Here is a 24,904-nt window from a genome sequence, read left to right as displayed (position 1 = left end):
ATTCATAAAAAAATGCAAAAAAAAAACTTGTGTTACGCGTTACAGGGGGGTAGGGGGGTCGCTCAACTGTTACGATTTGTTACGAAGGGGGAGGGGGGGGGGTCAAAAATCCCAAATTTTGCGTTACGTAATAAAAGAACGCTCCCTTATGATGACCATTCAGAAAAATAGGTACACGAAAAAAAATGCCGATTTTTTAAAAAACTTTTTTTAAATGAAAATTGATCAGTACTTTTTGATTTTAGAGATTTTATGATATTTTTTAGCGGACCAAAACTCGGTACTTTTGAGCAATAGAGAAGTATGATTAAAAATTTTGCCACTAAATTAAAAAAAAAAACATTAATTTTTTGAAAAAAAATCAAAAATTTTCACAAAACATTTTAAAACCGATTTTTTAATGTAAATTTGAAGTCTCGTTTTTATATCTTGCCGTCGAAAGTTTGATTACAGTCAAATGTTTGCAGTTTCTCGATTTTTGAAAATAGTGACCATGAGAGACCATTTCTGAAAACATTTAGGTTCAGAAAATTTGTTATTAAATTGTCTAAGAGACATTGAAAATTGGACCTCTGGTTGCTGAGATACAGCGCCCTAAATATATCGAAACATTTACTGCAGGGTGACCACTCAAATCCCATTTTCAAATTCCCGACTTATCCAGGATTTTTTTTTAACTAGAACTCTTTATAAAAAAAAATCAATTCAACCATCGAGCAACATTTCAAAATAAATAAAAATAAACAAATTATTGAACATTTTCGTAAAAATAAGAAAATTAATTCCTAAAAAAAATACTTTTAAAATGTAAGCAAAAGCAATAATGATTCATTGAAAATACAAAAAATCAGTCTATAAGAAGTAACTAAAACCTTAACAATAAAATTTCAACGTTCATTTCTACAATTGTCAAACATAAAGATTTTGATATTTTGATTTGATTTGATTTGATTTGATGTGATAAGGCTGGTACAAATATTTTTAAAAGTTTTTGTCACCCCCCCCCCCCCTTCAAAATTGGCCCGAAAAATCAGGGGGCAAAAAAAATATTTTTACAATAAACTTCAAAATGTCAATGAAAATTCAAGTGCAACCAGGTGAAATCAAATTAAAATACATTCTCCTGCGTTTAAAATCATTTTTAGCATGTTTGGGTTTTTTTGAAAATTTTCGATGCAAAATCTTTTTTTTCGATACATTTTTTGTTTTTGTCAGATCTTAAATTTTTTGAAAACTAATGACTGCAAAACAACTGAACTAGTGTAAAATGCATTTTAAAACACTTTTTTCATTTAAATGTGAAGACTATGGCTAGTTATTTAAATTTTTATATTTTTTTTATTTTTGTTGCCCCCTTGACCTCGGCCAGGGCCGAGGGACAAAAACTTTTTTAAATATTTGCATCGGCCTAACCAACAGGGCCACAAGGATGACCTATGTAGCGGTTGCCTAGAACATGCACATCACCTTTGTGAGCAAAAGCATGTAATATTGTATGAGAAAACGTGTACACAAAAAGCATGTACAAAAGATAAATAAATAAATTTTGCACACCCCAAAAATAGCATCAATCTGGTGAGAGTCATATCCAGATTACCAAGTCCGCGCCCCAACCATCTCGGCTATCTCGCCGCTGTGAAAATAGGTGGATCAACACCGATTTTTTTCATACAATATTACATGCTTTTGCTCACAAAGGTGATGTGCATGCTTTTGCATGTGATTTTACACAGATTTTTTTTGCTGTGAAGATAACGAAATTTTAAATGTTTCATAATTTATTGATTTTTTATCGGAGAGCGCTTTACAGTTTTTTTTTTTCAATACTTTGCATATTTTCAACAACTTTTCTATTTTTTTCTACATAAAGTTAAAAAAAAACAGATTAATGAAAATTTTAGAAAAAAAAAGAAAATCTATTCCCAAAAAAAATACTTTTAAAATGGAAGCAATAGGTTAAAGTAGGTTAAAAAAGTGAAAGGAACCATAAATTTAAAGTTAAAAATAGCTAAAAAAAATTAAGTGAAATTAATTTGAAAATTGCATCAAAAAAATATAAAATCATTTAAGAGATAGAAAATAACTTTCAGATAAGTATGCTTGGAATTCCTGACTTTTTGACAAAAAATCGCAAATTCCCGACTATTTTCCGAATTTTCGTGAATTCCCGACTTTTTCCAGACTTTCCCGATTTCCCAACTTGAATGGCCACCCTGATTTAAAACAGAAAAGTTAATGTTTTCTAATTTGGAGCAACTTTTTAACGTTTTTTTTTTTTTTTTTTTGACATTTTACCACTTTTGTGGCACTTTTTTGTGTGAAATTTAAATATAAAATGGGAAACCCAAACAACATTAAATTTTCTAAAACTAATGGTCCGATTTTCAATGTTAAAAAATTAAATTTTTCTATCTTTTCAAAAAAATCTTAGCTGTACTGTTAATTTGATTTTGGTAAACCGCGGTGGATTTTCTTGAAATAATTCGAACTGTCAAAAATCCACCAAAGCATCTACCACATTGATCACACAAAAAACTGTGGTAGAAAAGTATCCACCGGTAGATGCTTTGGTGGTTTTTGGACAGTTCGAATTATTTCAAGAAAATCCACCGCGGTTAACCAAATCAAATTTACAATGCAACTCTTGTTAATGTTTTTGAATCAAGACTAACATTTCAAAACGGCGTAATATTGAATGTTTACTAAATAGTTAAGTGCCATTTTTTGAGCACGACGATTTTGAAAAGTTTTTAAAATAAACTAAAAAATATGGTTAAACTTAATATTTGGCCTTACTGCAATGCTAGTCGGGATAGTAAAATTCTGAAATTATTTTTTCAAAAGAGACATTTGAAAAAAGCATTTGCGGGCTTGAGAAGAAGTACACTACAAAATATTTGTTTCACTTTAACAGTGAAAAAATAGGAAACTTTTTCAAAATTTCACTTAAGTACTGTTCGATTTGACATCCAAAAATATTGGTCATCATCATCATAGCTCAAAAGTTATCACTTTTCTTTCACTGAAACATCAAAAAATAAAAAATAAATAACACAAGTATTAAACAAAAATTATATTTTCGACGTAGACATTTTTTCTGAAAGGTTTCCAAATTGCCGAATTATTTTAGGAAAGCTAGTGAATTGCATTTTTTCCTCAGAAGTTTAATCCCAGCATCTTCACCCAATTGTCAGACAGTTGGTCAACCCTTACAAACAAAAAACAAAAAAATCACGATTTATTCGAAAAATTGGCAACACTGTCAATTTTGTCTCTCGTGCTATAGCTCAAAAGATGGCACATTTAGTCATTTGAAACAAAGCCATTTTTTCAACATTAGGTGCATTTTTTTGTGAAATTTAATTAAAAGGTGGAATTTTTTTGTGAAGGGTAAATTTTTTTTGCCTGAATATTTTCAAGCAGTACTTACATTTTTTAATTTTTTTATTTTTAGAGCATAGCTATATGGACACCTGCCAAAATTGTATGATCATTATGATTGATTAACAATTGAAAAAGCAAATTAAGCCAAATGTTGTTCACATACAAAGTTTACAAAATTTCAGGCAAATAAAAAAACACAGAAAATCCAACTATTTGCTTGTTTAGGACCTTGACAAGGATTAATATTTAATCCAAGTGACATTTCAGATTTTGGTCTGATACAAAAAAAAATCTCTCTAATAACTGAGACTTTCCGTGTCCGAAAACAATAGACAAAACCACCACCTCGGCCACAACTCATCATCGCAGCCACACGCAGCCCATAGAACCACAGAACAGAACCTGTCTCTCTCTCTTGCGTGGAGGTTGCTCGTTTCGCAGTGTGTTGCAGTTCTTCCTGTCGGCGCATTTCCACAGTAGTCCAACCTTAACTATCTCCCTTCCTCCACCCCCTCAATAGCTGCCCACTATTGCAGTCAAAACATGAGCCACCTCCACGACCATGAGCCCAAGTTGAAGTTCAGTTCACCTTCAGCCCGGTACGAAGACGACCACCAAAGACTTGGTTGATGCCGTGCAATGCAATGTATATTAGTACTGTAAACAGTCAAGCGTGAACAAGAGAGCTGAGGAGCGGTGAAGGAAAAACGAGCGAAATAAGAAATGTGTAATGACTACTGCGAAGTTTGCAGCAGGAGGAAATTGGAGTCGGGAGGAGACGAAATTTTCGCTGTTTGGTATTTATTTTTTCTGTTATTGTGAATTATAGAAATTGTAAATGAGCGGAGGCAGGCAGGCTGGAAGTCGTTTTGTGAGCAAAGCATCGAGAAGAAAAGCTTCCGAGATTGGAGAGAGCTGAGCTTTTTAAATTTTAATATTTTTGTTTTTTTTTTTAATCCAGCTGAAACTTTTTTGGTGTCTTCGGTATGCCCAAAGAAGCCATTTTGCATCATTAGTTTGTCCATATAATTTTCCATACAAATTCGGCAGCTGTCCATACAAATATGATGTATGAAAATTCTAAAATCCGTATCTTTTGAAGGAATTTTTTGATCGATTTGGTGTCTTCGGCAAAGTTTTAGATATGAATATGGACTACTCTGAAAAAAAAATTATACACGGTAAAAAAAAAATTGGTTATTTTTTATTTAACTTTTTGTCACTAAAACTTGATTTGCAAGAACACACTATTTTTAATCTTTTTTATTTTTTGATATGTTTTAGAGGACATCAAATGCCAACTTTTCAGAAATTTCCAGGTTGTGCAAAAAATCTTTGAGCGAGTTATGAATTTTTAAATCAATACTGATTTTTTCCAAAAAATCGAAAAATTGATCGCAAAAATTTTTGAACTTCATTTTTTGATGTAAAATCAAATTTACAATTAAAAAGTACTTTAGTGAAATTTTGATAAAGTGCACCGTTTTCAAGTTAAATCCATTTTTAGGTGACTTTTTTTGAAAATAGTCGAAGTTTTTAATTTTTTTTAAATTAGTGCACATGTTTGCCCACCTTTGAAAAAAATATTTTTGAAAAGCTGAGAAAATTCTCTATATTTTGCATTTTAGAACTTTGTTGATACGACCCTTAGTTGCTGAGATATTGCCATGCAAAGGTTTAAAAACAGGAAAATTGATAGATTCAATTGAATATTCATTCAATATTACGCCCTTTTAAAATGTTAGCCTTGGTTTAAAAATTTCGAAAATATTTTTTTCGAAAAGATCGGAAAATTTCACGAATGTTTCATATTTTAACATTGAAAATCGGACCATTAGTTGCTGAGATGTCGACATTAGAAAATGGTGTGTTGTTGGGGTGAGACTTAGAAAACATCAATTTTCCTGTTTTTTTACCTTTGCATGGCAATATCTCAGCAACTAAGGGTCGTATCAACAAAGTCCGAATAAGCAAAACATAGAGAATTTTCTCAGCTTTTCAAAAATATTTCAAAATTTTGCTAAAGTACTTTTTGATTGCAAATTTGATTTTACATCAAAAAATGAAGTTGAAAAAAATTTGCGACCAATTTTTCGATTTTTTTAAAAAATCAAAATTCAAAAATTCATAACTCGCTCAAAGATTTTTTGCACAACCTGGAAATTTCTGAAAAGTTGGGATTTAATGTCCTCTAAAACATATCAAAAAATGTTTTTTTTTTAAAAAAATAAAAATAGTGTTTTTTTTTTGCAAATCAAGTTTTAGTGACAAAAAGTTAAATAAAAAATCACCAAAAAATTTTACCGTGCATCATTTTTTTTCAGTGTAGTCCATATCCATACCTACAACTTTGTCGAAGACACCAAATCGATCAAAAATGTCTTCAAAAGATACAGATTTTAAATATACACATTTTGGAGGTAACTTGGGAATCTGTTACTCCCCCGCCTCTCGTGGACAATTGTCCAAACAAAAAAACATTTTTGTATGGATCGTGGACATTCGCCATACCCCCTCCCTCCAAAGTGTCCACGTGGTTTATGGATGGTCCCCTCGCACTTTTTCGCGTTTGACAGTTTGCCAAAATGTATGCAGGCTGATATTTGTGCAAACAAATCCAGGCAAACAAACAAAGCAGGCAAACTGTCAAACTGTCAAAGAGTGCAAGTTTGCCTGTTTGTTTGCCGTAGTGTAATAGCTCCTTGAAAGTCTAGAGTTTTTTTTAAGGTACAATAAACATATGAAAGACAATAGCTCAAAGGTCCTTTAAAAAAAATCTAGAATTGTAAATATATGGGTACGGTACACGGAGAAAAAAAAGTTCTCAAAATCGTAAACAAGCGTTCATCAAATTAGGAACCACTGACCAAGCGTTAAAATTGCATGGTACTTTAAAAAAAAACGTACTATGGAATTTGAACACTTTGTTCGTGTGGTTTCGAGTTTCATAAACGCTTGTTTACGATTTTGAGAACTTTTTTTTCTCCGTGTATGGGCGCCACACTCTGTGCCATACTGAAGGAGCTATTGGACTATGGCAAACAAACTCGCACTTTCAAACTTGCAAACTAGTTTGCAGAAGAAAAACAAAATTAGAGAAGTATTTTTTCCCGTAAAACAAATGTATAGCTCAAAATGATCTTTTAGGCGCTCATTGGGAAAAAATGAAAAATTTACATCAGCATTGAAAACAAGGTTGCGATTCCACCTACACAAATCTACAAACCCACCTCACCTCTTGTAATTCTTCAGAGTGTTATCCAAACCTGTAAAAGTCTAAAATGTAACCAAATCACTGATGAAGAGGGTACCTTTCTTCGACAGCGACGAGGAAGAACTCTCTTTTTGATCTGCGGCCACGCTGATTGATTGAGGGGACCTCTCGTCTTCCATTACGGTCGAACATTCTCGTACCGGTCTCTATTTTTGGTCCTGGTCTCGCAAAATCAGCTGCTGAAGTGGCACTTTTCCATTAACAATGATGCGGCGGCTTCCTTCTTTCGCCGAGGAGAGTCTTGTCTTAATCCCTTGCTGAGTTATAGTTTTTTTTTGTTGTTTCACTCTCTCTTAGCTTTTTGCGGCTGATTGGCCAAAGTCCCCAAAGCAATTGTAGTCCCAGGCCCGCTCAACAAGTGTCCCTTCTCGGCCGGCCAGCCAGCTAATGAAGGTCGTTGGCCCTGGTCGTCGCTTTTTCCTCGGAATCGATAAAAGTTGCTTCCCTGGATGACGATCGCCAACCCAAGTCCGGGGGCTGATGGGTTGTGATTGCCAAATGAACGAGGGTACGATTGGAATTGATGTGCTGCCGTGGGAATTGCCCTCGCTCCCTCACTCCAGATTTCTACGTATACATTTTTTCGAAGGATATCTTGCCGAGATGAGAAAGCATTTTCAAGTAATCCTCATTAGGGACATTGGAAACTAATTTTGGAGGTGGTGTTGGTCCTGGTGGTGACGGTGATTGGAATCGATTTGACATCCCGATAAGTGAACTGAGTACAATTCTGGGGAAACTCGCTTTCTCACACTTAATTGAACGTTAATTAGTCTGGGAGCAATAATGACCAAAATTCAATTTCAATATTAGAGATCATGTTGTTCTTTCGGATTCTCTAACTAATAATACATCCGTAAAATAAACTTAAAGAAATCACTCTCACTGCCACAACAGTCTAAACAGTTACACTCCCTGTTGATTACTTTCACCCCTTCCCACTCATCCATTCAAATTCATCGAAAATTCCCCCCCAGCTCGAGTAGTACACCAGCAGTGGCAATGCCTTAATCAGCGATAATCTATAGAATCGCTATTCGCTTGACCGATAAGCACCTTAATGGTAAACACGTCTATTCATCAGTGAGAGGCCTTCCATGCCGAGATCCCCACTGGCTTTGGCACGTTGGGTGACTCTGTTGAAGGCTCTGGACTGTGCTTCGGAGTGACTTATCCGTAAGCTCTCGACAAATTTGACTGGAACAAAAACGAATTCTAGTTAAGGTAATAAAAATTTTATCAAGCTTTGGTCAAAGGGACCATCCATAAACCACGTGGACACTTTTTTGGGAATCTTTTACCCCCCTTCGTGGACAATTGTCCATACAAAAAACGTTTTTGTATGGATCGTGGACAATCGGCATACCTCACCCCCTCTAAAGTGTCCACGTGGTTTATGGATGGTCCCAAAATTAAAATGAAAACTTAGAATGCCAAAAAATAAACTCATAAATTCCAATTTTAAAAAACTGTACTTTCTTGAAAGCACATAAGTTAAACATTGGTAAATATTTCTGAATGATCAAATTCGTTAAAAATGTAAAATTTTCAGAAGATTTTAATTTTCCTTACTCCATACAAATTTGGCAGCTGTTCATTTAACCCGGGCATGGTCTTCGGGTCTATAGGACCCAGTAGCACTATAAAAGTGATTGTTACTTTTGACCAAAAACACCTAGAGATCTGAAATTTTGTGACTTTGTGTAACTTATTAAGACACACATTCTGTCCAAAAATGAACTTCCGGTGGCCACCGGAAGTGCCCGCCAAAAAAAAACTGACACCAATGGTATTCCGGGTCTATAGGACCCAGAAATGTTTTCGGCTGCCAAAATTCGAAATTGTAACCGATTTTGGATGTCTTGACCTCGAATGAAAGGCTAGGATGTCTACTTTTTGAATCCGACCGGCAGAACCAGTTTTGGACACCGTGGCCACCGGGAAACTGCTATTACCGAAAAAAGTCCTTTTTGAGGCCCCTACTTTGAGGAACTGTATCTCCGAAACGATTGAACATAGCAAGTTGCTTCCGGTTGCATTCAACAGATAATAACCTGAATTTTAAGCCCCAAAAAAAATAATTGGTCCATAGCGGCCACCGGTTCCGGTAACCCGGAACTTTCGGAAAACTTGATTTTTGCAGTTTTTGACATAAAACCGTCACACGGACCAGTCTTTTGAAACGGATTATTTTGCAAACCATTTTAGAAGGATACTACATACTACCCCTGACTGTTTGGTATCGGTTTTGGCCAACTGTGGCCAATCCGGAACCGGTTCCAGGGGCACCCTAAACTGTTCCAATAATTGTCACGCTAGAAATCCGTCATGTTACATATCAAACTTCATGAAATTGAAAGTTATGACCATCTGAGGTCATGCCGATGTCCTCTGACCCAACCCGGTCACTCCGGAACCGGTTACCGGTGGCCACTGAGGGACACTATCGGAATATGCAATGAACCCTATCATCCGACGTATCAAACTTCATGAAATTGAAAGTTATGACCATCTGAGGTCATGCCGATGTCCTCTGGCCCAACCTGGTCACTCCGGAACCAGTTACCGGTGGCCACTTGGGGACACTGTCGGAATATGCAATCAACTATATCATCCGACGTATCAAACTTCATGAAATTGCAAGTTATGACCACCTGAGATCATGCCGGAAGATGAGGGGTTATTTTGCAGACATGGTTTATCCATTTATCCGGCAGAGTAAATCTGCCAAGCTTTCTAGCTTAGTTAAACAAAAACGACAGTGGCCCCATGCCGATTTTGTGCAGGTGATATCTAGCAGAACAATATCCTGTTAGAAGCCCTGCGGGTATTCGTAGTTCCCTATGGTTTAAGCCAAGAAGTTTCTTGATAATTGAAGGACTTAGAGTGATAAAAGTTTTAGCTTGTTCATTGCATATTCCGGTAGTGTCCCTGAGTGGCTATCGGTAACTGGTTCCGGAGTGACCAGGTTGGGTCAGAGGACATCGGCATGACCTCAGATCGTCATAACTTTCAATTTCATGAAGTTTGATACGTCGGATGATAGGGTTCATTGCATATTCCGATAGTGTCCCTCAGTGGCCACCGGTAGCCGGTTCCGGAGTGACCAGGTTGGGTCAGAAGACATCAGCATGACCTCAGATGGTCATAACTTTCAATTTCATGAAGTTTGATACGTCGGATGATAGGGTTCATTGCATATTCCGATAGTGTCCCTCAGTGGCCACCGGTAGCCGGTTCCGGAGTGACCAGGTTGGGTCAGAAGACATCAGCATGACCTCAGATGGTCATAACTTTCAATTTCATGAAGTTTGATACGTCGGATGATAGGGTTCATTGCATATTCCGATGATAAATGAAAATTCAAAAATCTGTATCTTTTGAAAAAAAAATCGATTTGGTGTCTTCGGCAAAGTTGTAGACATTGTTGAGGACTATTGTGAAAAAATAGGTACACGGAAAATAATTTACAGATTTTTTAATCAACTTTTTTCCACAAAAACTTAATTTCCCAAAATACGTATTTTTGGCAGTGCGTGGCCGAATGGTAACGCTGTCCGCTTTGTAAGCGGATGATTCTGAGTTCGATTCCCATCTTCTACAACCTTCCATCGGATGAGGAAGTAAAATGTCGGTCCCGGCCTTGGTTGTTAGGCCGTTAAGTCATTCCAGGTGTAGGAGTTGTCTCCATGCCATAAGTACAAACAACACACCAAACCAAGCCTACTCCGGTGGAATCGCTGGCGGCGGTTGGACTCACAATCCAAAGGTCGTCAGTTCAAACACTGGGGTGGAAGGTTCCTTGGAGTAAAAGAGGTTTGGGTGCTCTCCCCATTCAAGCCTTCGGACTCCTAGGTTCGAGCAGAAACTTGCAATAGAGACCACAAAAGACCCGGGGGTCGTTAATGTGGATGGTTTGATTTTTGAGATTTTTTTATATGTTTTAGGGGACAAAAATCCGCAACTTTTGTGCCATAGAGCAATTCCAGCTCAAATCAGGATTTTTTTCTGGTACTTTTGTACCCGACCCTCTCCGATTTCAATGAAACTTTGTAGACATGTTATCCTAGGCCTATATAAGCCATTTTTGTGTATATGGAGCCAATAGTACTCGAAAATAACATTTGAGAAGGGCGTTAGGTATTTAAATATTTTTGTATTTTGCAATTTGAAAATTACTGTATCTCGAAGCCGTTGCGTCGTATCAAAAAGTAGTCAAAGACAAACTTACACTGAAACAAAAATACACGCCACTTCTATGAGATTTTCCAGTTTTAAAGTTTTAAAGTTAAATTTGATGGTGATGTAACGATTTTTTTCGCTCAATTTTTTGAGGAAATAGCCTAAAATGTTACAAAAAGACTCACGAGAAATGTTGAAAAAATAGGTTTTTTGGTGGTTTTTGGCAATGTCTATATGACAGACTTGGTTTTTCAGTCTCGTAAATATTTTTACCGGAAAGCTCGTCCAACTTCCCATAAGTTTGCCTTTGGTGATTTTTGGAAAAAATGTAAATTTCATGCAAAAATAAATTTGACGTCATTTTTTTATGTAAAACAATCCTTACCCGACAAACTTCGTTCTGCTTTTATTTTCGTTTGTTGACGTTTTTAGCTCTTTTGCTTATTCAGCCTTCTGTGATTAAAACATGATTATACGTAACTTTTCCCATACAATCGGAAGATTTTCCAGAATCGGTTCCAAAGTGGCCAAAGTTGTAGCTTTTTGGCGTAAGAACCTTCCTTGGACTTACACGAACCTAATGCAACAAAAAGCACATCGATCTGACGTTCTGTATTGAACTGATTCGCGTTCGAACAAAACCATCGAAATTTTTGATATATATATAAGATTGAATTTCCAATCGAAAAGTACTTCCCAGATTTTTGTTTTTTTCAAGCCACCGAAAGTTTGATTTTAGCAAAACATTTGCAGTTTTTCGTTTTTTAAAAATACTATTGATCATGAGTAGGGTTAGTGGAATTTCACGATTTCGCAGACAGCGTGAAATCCGTGAAATTTAGCTTTTTCCGCGAAATCCCGTGAAATTTTATGTTTGTGTGAAACTGTAACGATTTTTCTAAAAATAATTTATCAAATTCAAATAGGAATAAAAATAACTTTATTAACTTCTGTAGAATTAAGCGAGTGAATACCCTTATTTAATTACTAATATATTGGTTAAGTGATTTATGACGATTTCGTGGATGACGAAAATTCGTGAAATTTATCAATTTTCTCAAATATTTTTTTTAAATAACAACGTAATAAATATTTCAACTATAAAGAATATTCAAGTAAATTTTATAAGTTTTCAATGTTGAAAATTGTTCAGATTTTCAGTTTTTTAAAGAAACTAACTTAGGTTAGTAATATTTTCATTCGCTGTAATAAAAATTTGACGGATATTTTGTTCAAAGATAAACTTTCAAAAGAAATCAAGAGAAACTAGTTTTTTTTTATCTTTAAATAACATAAAGAGTTTATATTTTCTACGAAACCACCTTTTAAAGCATTTCAGATTTTTTTGAGTATCGATATGATCATTTGGGTGGATGATTCCTTTAAAAGTAAAAAAAATTTTTATTATGATTTAGTTACAAATTATACTAGTTTTGCCACTTTACCTTAAATTTTAAATTTTGAAAAGGGAGATGAAAACCTTAAACAATATTTTTATTGTGCTAAATGTCGCAGACAATTCAAATTATTTTACTCATTTTGGCTGGACAACATTGTTAAATCTTGCTTTGGAGCAGTTCTCTACGGAATCGGTCTTTTTTCTTTAATTTTAATTTTTGTATTTTTTAATCCGGCTGAAACTTTTTTGGTGCTTTCGGTATGCCCAAAGAAGCCATTTTGCATCATTGGTTTGTCCATACAAATTTGGCAGCTGTCCATACAAAAATGATATGTGAAAATTCAAAAATCTGTATCTTTTGAAGGAATTTTTTTATCGATTTGGTGTCTTCGACAAAGTTGTAGGTATGGATATGGACTACACTGAAAAAAAATGATACACGGTAAAAAAAATTTGGTGATTTTTAATTTAACTTTTTGTCACTAAAACTTGATTTGCAAAAAACACTCTTTTTAATTTTTTTTATTTTTTTTATATGTTTTAGAGGACATAAAATGCCATCTTTTCAGAAATTTCCAGAATGGGCAAAAAATCTTTGACCGAGTTATGATTTTTTGAATCAATACAGATTTTTTGAAAAAAATCGAAATATCGGTTGCAAAAATTTTTCAATTTCATTTTTCGATGTAAAATTGAATTTGCAATCAAAAAGTAATTTAGTGAATTTTTGATAAAGTGCACCGTTTTCAAGTTATAGCCATTTTTAGGTAACTTTTTTAAAAATAGTCGCAGCTTTTCATTTTTTAAAAACAGTGCCCATGTTTGCCCACTTTTGAAAAAAATATTTTTGAAGAGCTAAGAAAGTTCTCTATTTTTTGCGTTTTTGAACTTTGTTGATACGACCCTTAGTTGCTGAGATATTGCCATGCAAAGGTTAAAAAACAGGAAAATTGATGTTTTCTAAGTCTCACCCAAACAACCCACAATTTTCTAATGTCGATATCTCAGCAACTATAGGTCCGATTTACAATGTCAAAATATGAAACATTCGTGAAATTTTCCGAACTTTTCGAAAAAAGTATTTTCAAAAATTTAAAATCAAGACTAACATTTCAAACGGGCCAAACATTCAATATTACGCCCATTAATATTGAATGTTTGGCCCGTTTGAAATGTTAGTCTTGATTTTAAATTTTTGAAAATACTTTTTTCGAAAAGTTCGGAAAATTTCACGAATGTTTCAAATTTTGACATTGTAAATCGGACCTATAGTTGCTGAGATATCGACATTAGAAAATTGTAGGTTGTTTTGTGAGACTTAGAAAACATCAATTTTCCTGTTTTTTAACCTTTGCATGGCAATATCTCAGCAACTAAGGGTCGTATCAACAAAGTTCAAAAACGCAAAAAATAGAGAACTTTCTTAGCTCTTCAAAAATATTTTTTTCAAAAGTGGGAAAACATGTTCACTAATTTAAAAAAATGAATAACTGCGACTATTTTGAAAAAAGTTACCTAAAAATGGCCTTACCTTGAAAACGGTGCACTTAATCAAAACTTTTTGATTGCAAAATCGTTTTTGCATCGAAAAATGAAGTTGAAAAATTTTTGCAACCAATATTTCGATTTTTTTTTTTAAATCTGTATTGTTTCAAAAAATCATATCTCGGTCAAAAATTGTTTGCCCATTCTGGAAATTTCTGAAAAGTTGGCATTTGATGTCCTCTAAAACATATCAGAAAATAAAAAAAAAAGTTTTTTTGGCAAATCAAGTTTTTGTGACAAAAAGTGAAATTTCAAAATCACTAAATTTTTGTATACCGTGTATAATTTTTCTCAGTGCAGTCCATATCTATACCTACAACTTTGCCCAAGACACCAAATCGATCACATTATCACATATCATTTTGCCTTTCTTACTAAAGAAAGGTATAGGTTTTACTTTATGGCTGGGCGTAATTTTCATCTTCGTAAATAAGACGATACAGCATGAATATTAATCGGAAAAATCGCCAAAAAATCACACTGCATCGATTTTCGACGCTTCGTCGCCAAGTCGACAAGTTGTCAAGTTGAGCTTCGAATACTGGCGCATATATTTTGTGGATGGAGATATACAGGTTTGTAGTATCTCATCTACCGATGTTTCCTTTCAACATGTAAGATATCGTAGCTTTTCGGTTTCTTTTTCATAACTGTCCAATGTTTATGCAAAAACTTTTGTGACTTAGGACATTCATCCGGGTATAAACAATTTGTTTCCCGTGTGCTCCTAAAATCGCCTTTAAGTAGGCTTCATTTTGTCGTGATTTCGTAAGTTCATTTAACAGAGTTCGTTGGATTCCAATAGGAGCTTTCTCAGCTTTTCATCGTTTATATCGTTTTCAAAGTTTTCAATGCTCGCGACGCTAGTGGCTATCTACCTAAGGTATCGCGATTGAGTGTGTAGTGGTGCGGTTGTAAAAATAGCTATCTCTGACTCTCTCACTTAAGTAGATGCTGAATGGCAAGCTTCCCTGCACTTTGTTCGGTTTATGGGCTCGTACCAAAACTAGAACACCAGAACCGCGGTGTGCGTCGTCACTGCCGCATGGGAAGCTTTCTATGATCGCGTTTGTCATAAACGCTTGTTTGATTAAGATTATGTACGAATAAAAATATTCTTTTGGTGAAAATTCCTGGTCCTTATCCAGACGGTAGTCCCGATTCGCCCCAGACGACGGCACATGAAAACTAGAGCCCTTTGACATTTTCTGACAATAAATTTAAAATTTAAATAAACATTTGACATGAGTACATGACAAATGAATTTTTGACGACTCCTAGGGGAGTGTCAAAAAAAAGTTTCTTTTAAATGATTGGGGTCCTTTTCGACTCGAAGGATATCGTAAGCAATCCAGATTTTGACCAAATCTCGTTCTCTTGATTTCAACTTGAAACTTAGAATGTCATTTTTTCTGAAACCGACCTGGAATTGGCCACTCTGGCAACGGGAATCTACTACAACAGAAAATAGTTTCTTTTTGAGGCCTCAATTTTGACGACGGGTATCGCAATAAATATAAAAATATGTCTGTCATACTTTCTACTTGTTTTAATTAAAGTTTTCTTAAGGTTAAGAGCAATTAGCAAAAAGATTTAAATTTGTAGATGTGCTGTAAATATGAATATTTATGTTTATTAATAATATTGCACAAACTGCGATGAATGAAGCATTAATCCCAAAAAACCTTCCTCGATTAAACATTCAATCCATCCTCTTTCTCTTCAAGGACACATCGCCAGCCTGCAGGGGCCACAACAACAAAGAAAAGAAAGACTTCTCGAAACTCACCGTTCACTGCGTTCCGTTCTCCAAATTCCGCCAGCACCAGCACCGCCGCCAACAGCATCGCCACCATCATTCCTGCTCCACCAATTTGCCATTTTGCTTGCCTCTTCGGCCACCGATTATTTCGCCAACTTCCGGCCATTCTTGCGCCACTACTACTACTACTGCTGTGGCCACCGTTCCCGGTCGACATTTCCGTGAGGTATTCCTGGTTTTTCACTGTCTTCCTCCTCAAGTGAGGACGAGGAGAATCGACGTGAGGAGTTGGATTGGAGTGTGGAGAACACTTGCGCAATATTTCTTCCCCTTCCCCTTTTTCGGGGAGGACCACTTTTTTTCTCCCTTTTCCTGAGGAGAAAGTTGCCACTGTTTTGAGGACACTCTAAGCCGGCGCTGCCGGTAGCATGATCTCTTCTAATCCGGAACCGCTTCCAGATCAAAACAAACTCAACCTTTTGTGGTTGACCTCTTTTCTGAATTTGCAACCAAAATTTTCGGGAGCTTCTTCCCGGTTTTCCGCCCGGTTTTGTGGGGGCCACTTTCGACTTTGACAGCTTTCGCTCTCTCACACCCTGCTCTGTTTTGATCCGAAAATTCCGGAGTCACCTCTTCCGGAATCGCGTCCCGGCTTCACAACTGCAGCACGAACCGGATTCTTGACCTTTCCAAAACTTTAGATCTCTTTTCCTTGCTGGAATTCCCGAAAAATTAAATCTCCAAAACTACTTTTCTGTTTGCGTCGAAAAAAATTCTCACTCAAATTTCTTCCGGAAAGCAAAACCAGGAAAAAAACTCTTCTCCAAAAAACCCCACAGATTCCGGAACCACCGAGCCACACACGACCCACCTTCAAACCGACAACCGACGGTAAACTCCGCCCGACCAACAATCCGGAGATCCGAAATTTTCTTGGATTCTGCTAAATTTGCGCAACCCGCGGCGAACGATTTTCCTCACTTGCGCTGCTGGCGATGGCCATTTTATTTGTGCCCCCCAAAACGTCAGTTCGGCTCCAGGTTTGCAAGAGTTTTTTTTTCTTTTCTTTTCTTTTTTGCATGAAGGGGCCCCCGTCAGAAAATTTTATGCGAAAATGAATGGAGTGTGTGTTGCAAAAGTCAGCTGTCAACAAACGGCTGTGCAGCAGGGGTGGAGTTGAAAAGGCTTTTTTGGAGGCGGAACAACTTTTGGGGGTCGTACAGAAATGTCGTAGTTTTGAATGAATAAGTTTTTTTTATTATATTTAAAATAATTCTAAAATTCCTAAATTCTAAAATTCTAAAATTCTAAAATTCTAAAATTCTAAAATTCTAAAATTTTAAAATTCATTTGCTTTAAAATGAAAAAAAAAAAAGTGATCAGAAATGGTTTTTAATCGTGTTTTTTACCGTTGTACATAGAAATTTACATAGGGCTTTAGTGCTTTAGTACCCAATTTCTAAAATTATGTTGATTTTTTGAATTTCGGGCTCTTGAGGTTTTTTGTGTTGGAATTCTCACGTACTCGCGAGAAACATTCCTCAAACTCGAGTTCTCGAGCCAATTGTTCGTGATCTCTTCCACTCTCGTTTTCGTTCGCGAATGAGACAGCTCGTGAGTCAGAATTTGACCTCTTTACCATTTTGCAATTGGGTACTAAAGCCTATGTCAATTTTTATTTACAACGGTAAAAAACAAGATTAAAAACCATTTCTGATCACTTTTTTTCATTTTAATGCAAATTTTTTTTTTCGTCCCGCCGCGTCCTCCTCGTTCCAGTTGCCGTTAAACGTGTCTGGTTTCCTTACCCGCCGATACCAACGTCGATTTCCAATCAGCTCTGGGGGTCCTAGGACCAGTTTGGCCAATTAAATTACCAAACGTTTGCTTTACGGCCGCAACCACGAGTGATGTTTTTGGTTTGTTTTGATTTGTTGACGTTTGTCCGTCAGCCCAAGAATAAATTTGAAGGGTAGGAATACGCTAATTGATTAGCGATAATCCCAATCAACTAACTGTTAATTCTAATTAACTAAACGATTATTTTTAATTAATTAGGGCATGTGTCTCACCCCTCGATCAGCAATGTAAGCTTCATTTTAGGACCCAATTCCTGAATTTATTTTTTTTATTTCTAATTTTGATTTGGTGGAATTTTATCCTTTAGCATTCTTTTTCTTCAACGGAGCACCCACCGTCGAGTAGTTTTTGCTTTTTATCACAATATATTTCTTATGTAGTGAAAGTTTTGATTTTCAAATTGTTTTGAATTTATGCTAGAATTTATGTTTTTTTTTTCAACGACGAAATTTTCCTATTTTTAATTAAGGAATTTTAGAAAAATGTATATTAGTTTTTCTAAACTTTTTACCATTTGAAAGTTTGTATTTAAAATTTGGATTTTTTTGTATTTACAAATTTCTATGTTTTTTTAAATATCTTATTTATTCAATTATTATCTTTTCTCTTGTGCAAAATTGAATGATCATTGTCATGGCTTTTCCCTAGGCTTTCCCTCTCATTGACTTCATTCTGAGCAGAACTATTTTATGTTTTCCTCAAAACTTACTGAGGAGGTCGTCAGTTCGAATCCAGGGGTGGATGCTAAGGTGTAAAAAGATTGCCTCAACATTTCAACAATCAAGCCTTCGGACGCCTAGTTTCGAGTAGAAATCTTGCAATCGAGAACGCCAATAATCAATAATGGAATGGTCCTAAAATTAAGCTTACATTTGTGATTTTATAGTTCACAAAGATAAAGTTTATTTTTCTGAGTACAATGACCCTTTGTGTGACCGCAAAAGATATAAAATGATTTTTTTAAAACGCCGCTGTTCTTGACAGAGAAAAGTCCTATTTGACATCTCTTAAAAGTGGACCATAGTTGATCCATCGAATAAATGTTGTCTTGTCAATTTTATTTTTTTGCATCAAAATGAAACAAAAATTATCAGAAATGGTGTCTAATCGTGTTTTTTTACCGTTTATATGTTGTTTATTTGTTTATTTTTGGCAGCTTTAACCTTCGCGGTCATTCGCTGCCCCTTTTTTACCGTTGTACATACAAATTTACATGTAGGGCTTTAGGACTCTATTTTCAAAACTCTCCGGAACTACCCAGTTAACTCAATCCGAATTCTGAAACGGAATCTATTTAGAATCGTATACAAATTCCGTTTCAAACGCATCAACCGGTTCCGTGTTCGAACCGGTTGATGCGTTTGAAACGGAATTTGTGTACGATTCTAATTAGATTCCGTTTCATAATTCGCCATCTTGTCAATTTGCTCTCTTAGTTTCGTTTGTTGGAGAAGGATGACGCTTTTTCATCAACGCCTTGTTTTGGTGAGTAAATTCATGAAAAATATGAAACATCCAATATAATTAACCTTATGTTTGTTTTAACAGGAAAAGAACGAAGTTTAGCCGGGACCTAGGCCGGGACGGAAGGTAACACAATACAATTATAACTACTCAGTGCCAGAGTCTCAGGGAAACGGAACGGAACGTCAATTATGGCAGCGGAATCTGTGTCGACACTTTTTCCCAAGCAGTCCGCATCCGCGGAATTCCAGTTGCTGAGCGTCGACGAAAGTGGACCTGAGAAACAGCATTAAGCAGGTCCAACTTCAAAAAGTGTTAGTGATTAGCCAAAAATGTGATAATGGTGAAACAATACTGTTGTTAAATAAACGTTTTTATTTGCTGCAACTGGTTTTAATGTAAAAATATTTATCAGAAAATAATTAAAAAAATCTTAGTCATTACATTCTAGCAAAATTCTAGCAGGATTCTCACAGAAATTTTTGCCATCTCATTCTAGCAAAATTCTTACAGAATTCTAGCAGGTTGGCCTGTCAGAATTGTTCTAGCTAAATTCTAGCAGGATTCTAACATAAAGGCTAGTATGCAGATCGGAAGGAAAGGGGTCAAGAAATAGCTTCACGAACAGCAGAACAAAGCAGAGGGAGCGATTTCTTGGGGCTTTTCTTCACCCTCTCTGACTTGCTTGCGCTGCCGCTGCTGCCCATTTGATTTTTTTCTTGACCGGTTCCTTCCGAAGTGCGTATACCGCTTAACCGGTTGATTTCGCCGGCTCCTGCTAGAACCGGTTATTGCATTTGAGCTAGAATTCTGTGAGAATTCTTGCAAAGTTCTGGCAGGATGATGGCAAAGTTCTAGTAAGAATATTTTCGCTCTGTAAGATTTCTGGAAGAATTCTGCGAGAACGCCGTGACTGGGTGACACGAGAAAAAGTACCCACTCACGGCGTTCTCGCTGGATTCTTACAGAAATCTTACAGAGCGAAAATGTTCTTACTAGAACGTTAAAAGATTTGTTCAAGAATTCTTTGAGAATTCTAGCTCAAATGCAATAACCGGTTCTAGCAGGAGCCAGCGAAATCAACCGGTTCTGTAAAAATCTTTCTAGAATGCTGCTAGAATGAACTGACAGCCCGTTCTGCTAGAATTATGTAAGAATCCTGCTAGAATGAACTGGCAGGAAATTTTTGCTAGAATCCTGCTAGAATTTTGCTAGAAGCTGTTAATAAGGTATTTTCATTTGTAATTTGTTAAATAAAAGGTTTTTCAAAATCGAATTTATTCAAACATTTATTATCGTAATCACAATAAACTTAGACAGAAGCACTAGCACTTACTTTTTGAATGCTACACTTTCACATTTTTGCACTTAATTGTTTCTAACAAAATGTCCCTTCCTTTTCCTTAAGTTTTGTTGGTACGGACGTCCTGCTGACTCATCTCGCTTCAATTAACCTGTCACTCCATGATCGTTCCAATCGTTGACGAGCGAATGGCCGTGGGACAAGATGCGTGGACAAATCTCGGCACCGAGCTGACTTTGTATTTTTTGCTGAAAAAATCAATAAGTTATTTCGGCACACAACTATTTATTTGAATAACTTACCAAAAAGTCAGCCAAATAGCCAACAAAAGGACACACGCGGCATTTTCTTTAAAAAAAAATAAACGAAAATGTGGACTTGTGAGAACAAGTCCGATGACAGAACTATTTTGGCGGAAGTCAAGTTCGCTACGAAGCGGTTTGGCGGAAATGAAGTAATTTTTGACAGATTTCGCTCTGTCAGATTTGTCTAGCAAAATTCTCACAGAATTCCAGCAGGTTTCGCTCTGCTAGATTATTCTGGCAAAATTCTTACAGAATTATAGATATCTCGCCTGTTAGAATGATTCAGCAAGATTCTAGCAGAACCAACTCTGCCAGAATTTCTCGTGACCGAGTAGCAGAGAGCTGATTATGACAGATTGCGGAGAGAATTCTGGAGTTTTTTTAAAGGTCCAATAAACCAAATTTTCAGTTTTTGCTTCTTGGGTGTTTTTTAATACCCCTGACTCAAAGCCGTTTCAAAAACACCCAAAACGCAAAAACTGAAAATTTGGTTTATTGGATCATTTCAACACAACTCCAGAATTCAACTCTAGCAATTTGTATTTTTATTTTCTTTTCAAAATATTGCGCATTTTGCACTTTACCTAGAGTCTTGCGCAATTATTTTCATCACAGTATTTTTTCATCATGGATCATGGATCTTTGGAGTCAAATAACGGCTGTTGTTGCTGCTTCGGGCAGGATTCCGCTGCCGGATGTCGAGCGGGTGTTGCTTGGCTTCCGCGCGGCTAGGCGTCTTCTCTCTGTGACGATATCGGCCAACCCAGCACCTGGCTGATCCGGTTGAACCGAGAGGGAAACCTCCTTGACGATGATGGCGCGTTCCCCGCCAGAGGTGAAGATGGAGATGTATGGTGGACGTTTTGATGCAGGCAATGGCCCCTACGCACTCACAAGCCTGGACCGACCAAAAACCGTGGGTTGCCGAGGTCCTGCGGATTATTGACTTCCGCCGGGGCACTTTCTTTTCCGGGATGCAGAGCGTGACCAGTACGAAAACGGGACTGACACTGGGACACATGACTAACCACACAGGCGCCTGAATGGCAAAAGACTCCGATCTTTGCAATCGGTGATAAAATTCCACTTCTCCCTTCTAATCTTTTCCGGAAGGAAACTCCACCATTTTCCAATCCAACCCATTTTTGATGCAGTTTCGACGCAGCGCTGTCGAGCTTGTCTTAATTGCAGTGGTACGCAAATCCCTTCGCTGCTAGTGTAGGGTGTAGTATTGTAGGTTGAGGAATTATGTTAAAAAGTAAAGGTTCGTTCAAGAACTGTGACCAACGGTTACAAGATGGCAGATATAATTATGGCCTCGAGCTTATTAGAAAAAATAACCCGTAAAAAAAACCCAAAAGTGTCAATTACAAGAATCGATCCAAGAACCTCTAACAGACCATCTCAAGACTTAACTGCCACGGCCACCACAGCTTGGTGACTAGATTGGGGTCAGAAGTCGATGCATTGCACTTGTTTTGTTTTGATGGTGTGATAGAAATTCAGTTTGCCAACTGTGATGAAAATAATCCCGCAGCACTCTACTAAGGTGCAAAGTGCGCAAAGTTGACAGTTCTCAGTCCTGCAAAGCAGTGTGATGAAAAAATCTAGGCCTAGCACGATTGACACAAAACTCTAGAAATTGCTCCAAGGCGCAATAACTTCGAATGTTTTTGTCGCATCATTTCTCGCCTTCCCCAGAAAAAAAGGCCTTTTGCGCAACCCTGCTGAAATTTTTACCTCACACCGCCATCTGTCAAACAGCGAAAAACATGACTCACTTTCAGGCTGTTCGTCCCGTCAAAATCGCTCCTCCTCTTCTTTGTGCCCGAAGAAACGGGTGAAACAGTTCGATTCATCAGTCATCACGCGAGCACGGCGGAACGGAAAAATTCTCGCGTGTGGTGCGTTTTTGAAGAAAAAAAGGTGTGAAAATTTCAAAAAGTTTTAACTTGCTTGTGTTTTCCCTGCAGACTCGTCCAGCTGACTTTGAACCTTTCCGGCAGTAGGAGAGAAAAAACTACCCGGCCCCAAGATGATGTCCTTACCGGGATCGATCGCGTTCGACGAGTACGGCCGGCCCTTCATCATCCTGCGCGACCAGGAGAACCAGAAGCGGCTCACCGGCAACGAGGCCATCAAGGTAGGTGTGGGGGAAATTGACGGTTTTTGGGACGTTGATTTATCACATGGTCCCAAAACATGACTTTTCCTTTGCGTAGGAAGATGTTTGCTTGGATGGCATCTGGAAGTTTCGTTGAATTTTGGGGCTGGAAACTTCAGTTTTTGCATTAAAATTACTTGAATTGACTAGTTTGAGAGTATTTTCATCGATTTCACAAATTTTCACCAAAAATAACCGTAAATTTTAGAAGAAATTGGATTTTTTCCTCACAGCCGGATGGAATAATTACGACCTAACCTCACTTTTCATGGTTCTGTTATTTCTTGCCTTAGGGCATCTCCACCGTGGGTGGTTATTTGTTGATGCTAGTGAGAAGTCTCAAATTAGATTTTTCCTTTTCAGAGCCACATCACCGCCGGTCGACAGATCGCCTCCACCATCCGTACGTCGCTCGGGCCGAAGGGTCTGGACAAGATGATGGTGTCCGGAGACGGTGACGTGACGGTCACCAACGACGGTGCCACCATCCTAAAGCTGATGGACGTCGACCATGAGATCGGCAAGCTGATGGTGCAGCTGTCGCAGTCGCAGGACGACGAGATCGGTGACGGAACGACCGGGGTTGTGGTTTTGGCTGGTGCGCTGTTGGAGCAGGCCGAGTCGCTGCTGGATCGGGGAATTCATCCGATTCGTATTGCCGATGGGTTCGAGCTGGCGGCGCAGTGCGCGATCAAGCATCTGGACTCGATCGCCAGTCCGTTTCCGATTTCGCTGGACAACAAGGAACCGTTGGTTCAGGTGGCGATGACGACGCTGGGCAGCAAGATCGTGAACAAGTGCCACCGGCAGATGGCGGAGATCGCCGTGGACGCGGTGCTGACCGTGGCGGATTTGGAGAAGAAGGACGTCAACTTTGAGCTGATCAAGCTGGAGTGCAAGGTGGGAGGTCGCATGGAGGACACTTGCCTGGTGAAGGGCGTCGTCGTGGACAAGACCATGTCGCACTCGCAGATGCCCAAAGTCTTGAAGGATGTCAAGCTGGCGATTCTGACCTGCCCGTTCGAGCCGCCGAAGCCCAAGACCAAGCATAAGCTCGATGTGACCTCGGCCGAGGACTACCGCAAGCTGCGCGAGTACGAGCAGGAGAAGTTCCTGAGCATGGTCAAGCAGGTCAAGGACGCCGGAGCAACGCTCGCCATCTGCCAGTGGGGATTCGACGACGAGGCAAACCATCTGCTGCTGCAGCAGGAACTGCCGGCCGTCCGCTGGGTCGGAGGTCCAGAAATCGAACTGATCGCCATCGCCACCGGCGGCAGAATCGTACCCCGTTTCGAGGAACTCACCGCCGACAAGCTCGGCCAAGCCGGCATCGTTCGCGAGCTCAGCTTCGGCACCACCAAGGACAAGATGCTGGTCATCGAGGACTGCAAAAACACCCGCGCCGTCACCATCCTCATCCGCGGTGGCAACCAAATGATCACCGCCGAAGCCAAGCGCTCCATCCACGACGCCCTGTGCGTCGTCCGTTCCCTCATCAAGGACTCCCGCATAGTCTACGGTGGTGGAGCCGCCGAAATCAGCTGCTCCCTGGCCGTCGCCCGCGAGGCCGACCAACTCTCGACCCTGGAACAGTACGCGTTCCGCTCGTTCAGTGTCGCCCTGGAATCAGTCCCCCTCGCTCTCGCCGAAAACAGTGGCCTGCTCCCGATCGAAACCCTGTCCGAGCTCAAGTCCCGCCAGGTCGCCGAAAACAGCACCACCCTCGGCGTCGACTGCATGCTCAGCGGCAACTCCGACATGAAGGAGCACCACGTGATCGAGTCGCTGCACTCCAAGAAGCAGCAGATTCTGCTCGCCACCCAGCTCGTCAAGATGATCCTCAAGATCGACGACGTCAGAACGCCCGCGGACAAGTAATTGTACACAACGCGTCATTCTTCATTTGCATCGTATTTTTTGCGCGCTTCGTTTCTCTTATTTTCGAGGAATCCAAGCAAATCTTAACATCTCTAATCTTCTTCTTTCATGCGCACCCAAAACTCTTTTCACCTAACCATAAACCATTAAGGAACGGTCTGTAAGAGAGAAACAGCAGCAAAAGCAGCAAAAAGAACAACATTATCCGTAAGATTCTCGTCGCAACAATCGTTGCAACTGCATTACGCTAAAAGCTAGCTTTCCAAACGGCCGTCAAGGATCGTAGGAGTTAAGTGCTTTATAAACTACACACTATTCGTTTACTTACCTAAAACAAGCAAGTTTATTAATAAAACTCAAACCCATACTACACAAACACACATA

General features: G+C 38.2%; 2 protein-coding genes across 2 annotated transcripts in view; one reads left to right on the top strand and one right to left on the bottom strand.

Annotated features, from left to right (window-relative positions):
* Window positions 1–16,623, bottom strand: part of LOC6050974 (TGF-beta receptor type-1) — a 140,264-nt gene extending 123,641 nt beyond the window's left edge. Inside the window, exon 1 of the mRNA XM_038251674.1 lies at window positions 15,574–16,623. Coding sequence (XP_038107602.1) covers window positions 15,574–15,763 — 190 coding nt within the window. The 5' untranslated portion in view covers window positions 15,764–16,623. The remainder of the gene's footprint in view (window positions 1–15,573) is intronic.
* Window positions 16,624–22,265: 5,642 nt separating this feature from the next.
* Window positions 22,266–24,904, top strand: LOC6052416 (T-complex protein 1 subunit epsilon). Its single transcript, XM_001868654.2, has 3 exons — window positions 22,266–22,382; window positions 22,452–22,621; window positions 23,006–24,904. Exons 2-3 carry the CDS (start codon window positions 22,514–22,516, stop codon window positions 24,518–24,520), a joined length of 1,623 nt encoding a protein of 540 aa, XP_001868689.1. The 5' UTR covers window positions 22,266–22,382; window positions 22,452–22,513; the 3' UTR covers window positions 24,521–24,904.

Source organism: Culex quinquefasciatus, chromosome 2 (genome assembly GCF_015732765.1).
Source record: "Culex quinquefasciatus strain JHB chromosome 2, VPISU_Cqui_1.0_pri_paternal, whole genome shotgun sequence".
Taxonomy (NCBI): domain Eukaryota; kingdom Metazoa; phylum Arthropoda; class Insecta; order Diptera; family Culicidae; genus Culex; species Culex quinquefasciatus.
This window is presented reverse-complemented; position numbering and strand designations above follow the sequence as displayed.